General features: G+C 44.5%; 1 protein-coding gene across 1 annotated transcript; it reads right to left on the bottom strand.

The window, feature by feature from the left end:
* Positions 1–874: 874 nt before the first annotated feature.
* Positions 875–8,634, bottom strand: LOC124030054 (receptor-type tyrosine-protein phosphatase-like N). Its single transcript, XM_046341564.1, has 5 exons — positions 8,528–8,634; positions 4,173–4,283; positions 3,776–3,881; positions 2,563–2,751; positions 875–1,159 (listed from the first exon to the last, which is right to left on the bottom strand). Exons 1-4 carry the CDS (start codon positions 8,589–8,591, stop codon positions 2,592–2,594), a joined length of 441 nt encoding a protein of 146 aa, XP_046197520.1. The 5' UTR covers positions 8,592–8,634; the 3' UTR covers positions 875–1,159; positions 2,563–2,591.
* Between the last annotated feature and the right edge of the window lie 1,206 nt (positions 8,635–9,840).

The raw sequence follows: 9,840 nt of genomic DNA, 5'->3' as shown, positions 1-9,840 counted from the left end.
GATCTCTGCAGTTCATCCAGAGTGATCATGGGCCTCTTGGCTGCATCTCTGATCAATCTTCTCCTTGTATGAGCTGAAAGTTTAGAGGGACGGCCAGGTTTTGGTAGATTTGCAGTGGTCTGATACTCCTTCCATTTCAATATTATCGCTTGCACAGTGCTCCTTGGGATGTTTAAAGCTTGGGAAATATTTTTGTATCCAAATCCGGCTTTACACTTCTTCACAACAGTATCTCGGACCTGCCTGGTGTGTTCCTTGTTCTTCATGATGCTCTCTGCGCTTTTAACAGACCTCTGAGACTAGCACAGTGCAGGTGCATTTATACGGAGACTTGATTACACACAGGTGGATTGTATTTATCATCATTAGTCATTTAGGTCAACATTGGATCATTCAGAGATCCTCACTGAACTTCTGGAGAGAGTTTGCTGCACTGAAAGTAAAGGGGCTGAATAATTTTGCACGCCCAATTTTTCCGTTTTTGATTTGTTAAAAAAGTTTGAAATATCCAATAAATGTCGTTCCACTTCATGATTGTGTCCCACTTGTTGTTGATTCTTCACAAAAAAATACAGTTTTATATCTTTATGTTTGAAGCCTGAAATGTGGCAAAAGGTCGCAAAGTTCAAGGGGGCCGAATACTTTCGCAAGGCACTGTATCTTTGATACTATTCCATTGATTCCGCTCCAGTCATTGCCATGAGCCCATCCTCCCCAATTAAGGTGCCACCAACCTCCTGTGACACACACAACACCCCCCCCCCCCACACACACACACACACACACTGACTGCCTCACACTCACCATCCAATCCAGCTAGCGATCCGTAGTCCTTCTGCGCTTTCCTCTGCGTCTGATCCAGCTGCTGCTGCTTGCGGACCTCCACGTCCTGCTGGGAAACGTAGTCCTCTACGTAGTCCAGAGGGAAGTCCAGGTCCTGGTACAAGGGAGAGGTAGAGATCGGTGTTGCTGCCCCACGGTGGCGGGAGGCCGGCTGGGCGGGGGAGGAGAGGTACAGGGAGACCAGGTCCTGGAGCAACTGGCGGTCTCGGTCCTGGGGGCGGGACTCTTAACCCCCGGCGTGAGTAGAAGGGCGGGGGAAACCACCACCCTCCAGAGAGTTAAGAGAGCGCTCCTCGTCGTCTTGGTAACCATACTGCTGCTTAATAAACCCATAAACAGACACAGAGATGCCCTCTGGGAAAAGGAATTGATACAATCTACTGTATTTATTATGGATCCCCATTAACTTCCTGGGGTCCAGCAGAATGAAGGAAGTTTATACAATTTTAAAAACATTCCAATACATTCACAGATTTCACAACCCACTGTGTGCCCTCTGACCCCTACTCTACAACTACAGTACAGTACTAAATCCATGTGAACGTGTGTGTATAGTGCTTATGTTATCATATGTGTCTGTGTGTGTCTGTGTGTGTCTGTGTGTGTCTGTGTGTGTCTGTGTGTGTCTGTGTGTGTGTGTGTGTGTGTGTGTGTGTCTGTGTGTGTCTGTGTGTGTCTGTGTGTGTCTGTGCCTATGTGTGTGTTGCTTCAGTCCCCGCTGTTCCATAAGGTGTATTTTTACCTGTTTTTAAAATCTAACTTTACTGTTTGCATCAGTTACCTGATGTGGAATAGAGTTCAATGACTCTATGCATTTTTATAATTTTTTTAAAAATTCAAATGTAACCTTTATTTAACTAGGCAAGTGAGTTAAGAACAAATTCTTATTTACAATGACAGCCTACCGGGGAACAGTGGGTTAACTGCCTTGTTCAGGGGCAGAATGACAGATTTTTACCTTGTCAGCTCTAGGATTCAACCCAGAAACCTTTCGGTTACTGGCCCAACCTTCTAATCACCAGGCTACCTGCCGCCCCATGTAGTTCTGTGCACCTCCCATAGTCTGTCCTGGACTTGGGGACTGTGAAGAGACCTCGTGGCATGTCTTGTGGGGTGTTATATGGTATCTATCTACAGTGTATTTATATCATAGTATCTATCTACTGTAGAGATTAAGTGTATTTACACCATACTACTCATAGTTATATGGTATCTATCTACAGTGTATTTACACCATACTACTCATAGTTATATGGCATCTATCTACAGTGTATTTATATCATACGACTCAGTTATATAGTATATATGTACTGTATATACATTCTTACACACATTAACTGTATGTGGTAATAGTAGTTGTGTGTATGAATGTATATACAGTAGATAGATACCATATAACTATGAGTCGTATGATATAAATACACTGTAGATGTGTGTGTGTGTGTGTGTGTGTGTGTGTGTGTGTGTGTGTGTGTGTGTGTGTGTGTGTGTGTGTGTGTGTGTGTGTGTGTGTGTGTGTGTGTGTGTGTGTGTGTGTGTGTGTGTGTGTGTGTGTGTGTGTGTGTGTGTGTGTGTGTGTGTGTGTGTGTGTGTATGTGTGTATGTGTATGTGTGTATGTGTATGTGTGTGTATGTGTATGTGTATGTGTATGTGTATGTGTATGTGTATGTGTATGTGTATGTGTATGTGTGTGTGTGTGTGTGTGTGTCCATTCCCACCTGGCGGTAGGTGTAAGGGTCCAGAGTTTTCATGTGGAGGGACTGGGAGGCCTTGGGGGATCCACGATCATGTAGTCCAGGTAACTCTGCATCAGGTCTGGGTTGGGATCATCCCCTTGAGCCTTGGTCCTGGAGCTGGGAGGATACTGCATCTTGGAAGGATGGGCATTCTGCACAGGTTCTGAGGACCTGAGAAATACAGTATGAATGGAGAATATCAGAATAAGGCCAACCCATTAGCACTTGCAGACCCTTATAGGGAACATAGCTTCCCTCACTCACAAGAACTCAACTTCCAAGTCATCCTGCACCTGTCTAAAAATGGCTTCCATCTACTGCAGGAGTATGTGACTCCAGTCCTCTGAGGATGGCTTCCCTCTACTGCAGGAGTATGTGACTCTAGTCCTCTGAGGATGGCTTCCCTCTACTGCAGGAGTATGTGACTCCAGTCCTCTGAGGATGGCTTCCCTCTACTGCAGGAGTATGTGACTCTAGTCCTCTTTGGATGGCTTCCCTCTACTGCAGGAGTATGTGACTCCAGTCCTCTGAGGATGGCTTCCCTCTACTGCAGGAGTATTTGACCACAGTCCTCTGAGGATGGCTTCCCTCTACTACAGGAGTATGTGACTCCAGTCCTCTGAGGATGGCTTCCCTCTACTACAGGAGTATTTGACCACAGTCCTCTGAGGATGGCTTCCCTCTACTACAGGAGTATATGACTCCAGTCCTCTTAGGGCCACTTTCTCTAACAACATTTGAGTGTGACTTAGTCTACTTGTGTTCTATGTCAGATGCTCAGTGACAGTGACTGTCTGCTTAGGTCACTCATCAATGGGACCACAATGGAATTAAGTATCTGAATGAATTGTGCTATTCTGACCACGTTTAAAAAATATATACATGTACTGTGTGTATATGTTTTTAACTGACAAATAAAACCAACCAATCAATCAACTACCAGTGGAAGAGAGAGACGCAGAGGCTGTGGCCTGTTCCTCGTGGACTGGATTTTAAACATCTCTTCTCTAAACTCAAAGATCTGGTTCTGGGGTTTTCTAAAGGTCTCCTCCTAATCTCATAACCTTTCCTGGCTGCTATTACAAAACCATTCCCCCATTGAGTCACAGACCTTCCTGTGGAAATCTGCAGACAAATAGAACAGATGTAATTATAGATCTGCTTTTAATTATAGTCAACAGACCAGGAGACTCACTGAGACGAGGGGTTGTCATGACGTCCAGACAGGGGGCGGGTCAGTGAAACACGGCTCAGCTCCTTGCGAATGACGTACTGGGTGATGTCATCCTGCCAGGACAATCCTGCACAGCCATAGGCCGATACAGATGTCAATCACAGTAGTTATAGATGTAACCTGGTAACTTGAGTAGTGTGACCTTATAGAGCCCTCAGCCCTGTTGCCGTGGTAGCAGATGAGACCTGATTATCTGTTCATGATCTTTACCATCACTAAGGTAACAGTTCACTTTTACAACCACACTCTGAACCTAACAACCTTTGTGCGAATGGGTTAGTGAGTATGCATGGAGTGTGGATATGTCTATATGTGGCTGTGTGTGTGTGTGTGTGTGTGTGTGTGTGACTTTAATTACCTTGCATCATCAGTTCCTTGAGCACCTCCTGTAGTCTGTGCAGCACAGGCACTGACACCTCATACAGAACCATCTCCTGCTGGGGGAGCAGACATTGGCCAAACAGCCCATCTACAGAATATAGAGAACACAGCAGAACACAGCAGAACACATCAGAACCCTCTCCTGTTCAAACAGCACATCTACAGAATAGCAGAGACTGGTCAAACAGCCCATCTACAGAATATAGAGAACACATCAGAACCCTCTCCTGCTGGGGCAGCAGAGACTGGTCAAACAGCCCATCTACAGAATATAGAGAACACAGCAGAACCCTCTCCTGCTGGGGCAGCAGAGACTGGTCAAACAGCCCATCTACAGAATATAGAGAACACAGCAGAACACAGCAGAACCCAGAACCCTCTCCTGCTGGGGCAGCAGAGACTGGTCAAACAGCCCATCTACAGAATATAGAGAACACATCAGAACCCTCTCCTGCTGGGGCAGCAGAGACTGGTCAAACAGCCCATCTACAGAATATAGAGAACACAGCAGAACCCTCTCCTGCTGGGGCAGCAGAGACTGGTCAAACAGCCCATCTACAGAATATAGAGAACACAGCAGAACACAGCAGAACACATCAGAACCCTCTCCTGCTGGGGCAGCAGAGACTGGTCAAACAGCCCATCTACAGAATATAGAGAACACAGCAGAACCCTCTCCTGCTGGGGCAGCAGAGACTGGTCAAACAGCCCATCTACAGAATATAGAGAACACAGCAGAACCCTCTCTGCTGGGGCAGCAGAGACTGGTCAAACAGCCCATCTACAGAATATAGAGAACACAGCAGAACCCAGAACCCTCTCCTGCTGGGGTAGAATATAGAGAACTCTGCTGGCCAAACAGCCCATCTACAGAATATAGAGAACACAGCAGAACCATCTCCTGCTGGGGCAGCAGACACATCCACAAAGCACAGAGAACACAGAGAACACACACACGCACGCATGCACATAAACACATATGCACGCGCACACAACTATGGAGATGTACTATGGAGATGTACTATGGAGATGTACTATGGAGATGTACTATGGAGATGTACTATGGTGATGTACTATGGAGATGTACTATGGTGATGTACTATGGAGATATGGTGATGTACTATGGTGATGTACTATGGTGATGTACTATGGAGATGTACTATGGAGATGTACTATGGTGATGTACTATGGTGATGTACTATGGTGATGTACTATGGAGATGTACTATGGTGATGTACTATGGAGATGTACTATGGTGATGTTTGTGTGTTTGTAGATGTGCGAGTGGGTCTCGATGAGTCATCGGCCAGCTCTATTCTCTCTCTCACCCATTCTCTCTCTCCAACAAACACATGGGGGAGAGACACTGCCGTCGGCCGGGTGACGTCACGGTTGCCATGGAAACGGTGGGAAAGAGACGTGATTGGCTAAGAGCAAGTTGACGGAGAGAGGCCGTGTGTTTACACACTGATGCTCAGAGTGTGCCTCATCGTACATGAAGGCACACACGCTCACACACACTTGCAAACACATTTGCACACATGCAGTTCCGTAGACAAAAATCAGGAAACACATGACAACTGCCATTGAGTTAATTGAATATGAATAATGTAGTATTTCCTATGAGACAGTAGACAGCAGAACACCTGCCCATCACAACAGTTGAAATGGTTAACGTCATTATATGCATGAAGTTCTAAATGTCACCCTATTCCCTATATAGTGCACTACTTCTGCCCAGGGTCCATAGAATAGGGGCCATTTGGGATGCACACCGGGAACTGGGGAGCGAATACCATTTTAAAAGACAGGATGTGACTAGTTTCAGATTGGTTTCAGATTCCAAGAGACAAGGGTGGTGAGACAAGGTGGGTGAAACAAGAACAAGGGTGAGACAAGGGGGATGAGACAAGAGGGTGAAATAAGGAGGTGGAACAAGGGAGATGAGACAAGAGGGTGGAACAAGGGGGATGAGACAAAGGGGTGGAACAGAGAGGGGTGAAACAATGGGGTGAAACAAGGGGAATGAGACAAGGGGTTGGAACAAGGTGGGTGAGACAAGGGGTTGGGACAAAGGGGTGAATGAAGGAGGAAGACATAATGGACGAGGAGGGAAGGAAAGAGATACAGGGTTCAGTGTGTGTAGGTTTTACACTTAGCGGACTGTTTGTTTTAATACAGGGTGTCAAACTCTAGTCCTCCAACACAGAGAGGAAGAGGCGAAGAGAGAGGGTTTACTCCACCCAAAGTCTGTCCAAGAAAATAAAACCAGGAAGTGAGGAATTTGTGTGTGGAGATCAATGAGAGTGTCGAATTTGGTCAACAAACTTTTTTATTGCTAATTTGCTACGTGAGGCTTATTCGATCGCATAGGGGTTTCGTAATGGTTAGGTTGTTATGAATGAACTGACATAAGTGGACGCATGTAGCATTTTGGCAACTTGATATGGAGTTTTGCCTGTTGTTCACAAGCATATCTGTCCCTGATTGGCTAGAATAGTGCCACCTTACACAAATGACTGATGATTGGCTGAGAGAAATTGATGATAAAATGATTGTGGAGGCTGTCTTGTTGGACTTCAGTGCAGCTTTTGACATTATTGTGTTATGGCTTTACACCCCTGCTATAATGTGGTTAAAGAGTTACTTGTCTAACAAGTAATGGAAGCCTATCAAATATAATCCAGTTATAATCAGGAATTCCCCAGGGTAGCTGTTTAGGCCCCTTGCTTTTTCAATTTTTACTAATGACATGCCACTGACTTTGAGTAAAGCCAGAGTTTCTATGTATGCGGATGACTCAACACTATACACGTCAGCTACTACAGCGACTGAAATGACTGCAACACTCAACAAAGAGCTGCAGTTAGTTTCAGAGTGTGTGGCAAGGAATAAGTTAGCCCTAAATATTTCTAAAACTAAAAGCATTGTATTTGGAACAAAACCCTCACTAAACCCTAAACCTCAACTAAATATTGTAATAAATAATGTGGAAATTGAGCAAGTTAAGATAACTAAACTGCTTGGAGAAACGCTAGATTGTAAACTGTCATGGTCAAAACATATTGATACAACAGTAGCGAAGATGGGGTCTGTCCAGAAGTCTGTCCATAATAAAGCACTGCTCTACCTTCATAACAACACTATCAACAAGGCAGGTCCTACAGGCCCTAGTTTCTACCTTCATAACAACACTATCAACAAGGCAGGTCCTACAGGCCCTAGTTTTGTCGCACCTTGACTACGGTTCAGTAGTGTGGTCAGGAGCCACAAAAAAGGACATCAGAAAATTGCAATTGGCTCAGAACAGGGCAGCACAGCTGACCCGTGGATGCACACAGAGAGCTAACATTAATAATATGCATGTCAATCTCTCCTGGCTGAAAGTGGAGGAGAGATTGACTTCATCCCTACTTTTATTTATGAGAGCTATTAACATGTTGAATGCACCGAGCTGTCTGTCTAAACTACTGGTATACAGCTCGGACACCCATGCACACCCCACAAGACATGCCACAAGAGGTCTCTTCACAGTCCCCAAGTCCAGAACAGACTATGGGAGGCACACAGTACTACATAGATCCATGACTACATAGAATTCTATTCCACATCAAGTAACTGACGCCAGAAGTAAAAATACATTTTAAAAACAGATGAAAAAACAACTTATGGAACAGCGGGGACTGTGAAGCAACACAAACATTAGCACGCACGCATACACATGGAATTAGTATTGTAGATATGTGTTAGTGGTGGAGTAGGGACCTGAGGGCACACAGTGTGTTGTGAAATCTATGAATGTATTGTAACGTTTTAAAACTGTATAAACTGCCTTCATTTTGCTGGACCCCAGGAAGAGTAGCTGGTGCTTTGGCAGCAGCTAATGGGGATCCATAATAAATACAAATACCTGATCTCGACTCCTCCTGCCTGCCTTCCATCTTTGAGGACATGTATTTCCATTATTAGAGAGGTCACTCGACCATCTTGTCAACATAATAAAAAATCTTTGTCAAGCGTCAAAGTCTCTTCCTGTTTCCGTTTCAACTTATTGATAAATTACTGTTACTGATTGGCTGGAGGCTACACACCTGATTTCCCAGATCTAGACCACAGACTGATTGGACATTTGTGTAGCCTCCAGCCAATCAATAACAGCTGAAATGGAAACAGGAAGAGACTTTGGCAACGAGGACTAAGAATTTGACACCCCTGTCTTATTAAAGAACTGCCAACACCTCCCGGAGTGTCTGGTGACAGTGAGAGGATTGTGTAGTGAGACAACGTGAAGAAGATGGGTTAGATAGAGAGATGATGTTATGTCATACTGACCATCTGAGCATGGCTGGTCTCTGGGGCAGAGCTTCTTCTCAAACAGACAGCCTGAGAAGCACATGGAGAGGGGGAGGAGAAAGAGAGAGAGAGAGGAAAAGAGAGAGAGAGAAAGACAGAGAAATAGGGAGGGGAAGAACAGAGAGAGATAGAGAGGGACAAAGAGACCGAGAGGAGGAAGGGAGAGAGAGATTTTCTATTATTTCAGATTTTCTGGCAATTGACAATATGTCATGACAATAATGTACCCTTGAATTAAACTGGGGAGGGAAATGAGAGAGCGAGAGAGAGAGAATTTAAGAGCCGTTAAATTCTATAACCACGTAAAAAGAAGCGATTCCCAAACTTCCATAACAAAGCTATCACCTACAGATGGATGAACCTGGAGAAGAGTCCCTAAGCAAGCTGAGGACACTAAGCAAGCTGGTCCCGGGGCTCTGTTCACAAACACAAACAAAGCCCCAGGACAGCAAAACAATTAGACCCAACCAAATCATGAGAAAACAAAAAGATAATTACTTGACACATCGGAAAGAATGAACAAAAAAACAGAGCAAACTAGAATGCTATTTGGCCCTAACAGAGAATACACAGTGGCAGAATACCTGACCACTGTGACCGACTATTGAGAAAGGTCGCCGAAGGCAGACCTGGCACTCAAAAGAAGAGAGACTATGTGCACACTGCCCCACAAAATGAGGTGGAAACTGCGCTGCACTTCCTAACCTCCTGCTAAATGTATGACCATAGTAGAGACACACACACAGAGCATTAGGAAAGTATTGACCCCAAGACTTGTTCCACATTTTGTTAGATTACAGCCTTATTCTAAACTGGATCAAATAAAGCATTTTCCTCATCAATCTACACACAATACCCCATAATGACACAGCAAAAATAGGTTTAGACATTTTTGCAAATGTATTAAAGATAAAAAACATAAATACCTTATTTAAATAAGTATTCAGACCCTTTGCTATGTTTCCATTGATCATCCTTGAGATGTTTCTACAACTTGATTGGAATCCACCTGTGATAAATGTAATTGATTGGACATGATTTGGAAAGGTACACACCTGTTTATATAAGGTCCCACAGATGACAGTATATGTCAGAGCAAAAACCAAACCATGAGGTCGAAGGAATTGTCCGTAGAGCTCCGAGACAGGATTGTGTCGAGGCACAGATCTGGGGAAGGATACCAAACTATTTCTGCAGCATTGAAGGTCCCCAAAAACACAGTGACCTCCATCTTTCTTAAATGGCAGAAGTTAAGTTTGGAATAACCCTGACTCTTCTTAGAGCTGGCTGCC

The sequence above is a fragment of the Oncorhynchus gorbuscha genome, unplaced genomic scaffold (genome assembly GCF_021184085.1).
Source record: "Oncorhynchus gorbuscha isolate QuinsamMale2020 ecotype Even-year unplaced genomic scaffold, OgorEven_v1.0 Un_scaffold_9050, whole genome shotgun sequence".
NCBI lineage: Eukaryota > Metazoa > Chordata > Actinopteri > Salmoniformes > Salmonidae > Oncorhynchus > Oncorhynchus gorbuscha.
Note: the sequence above shows the minus strand (reverse complement) of the source record. Positions and strands in the feature narration are given on the sequence as shown.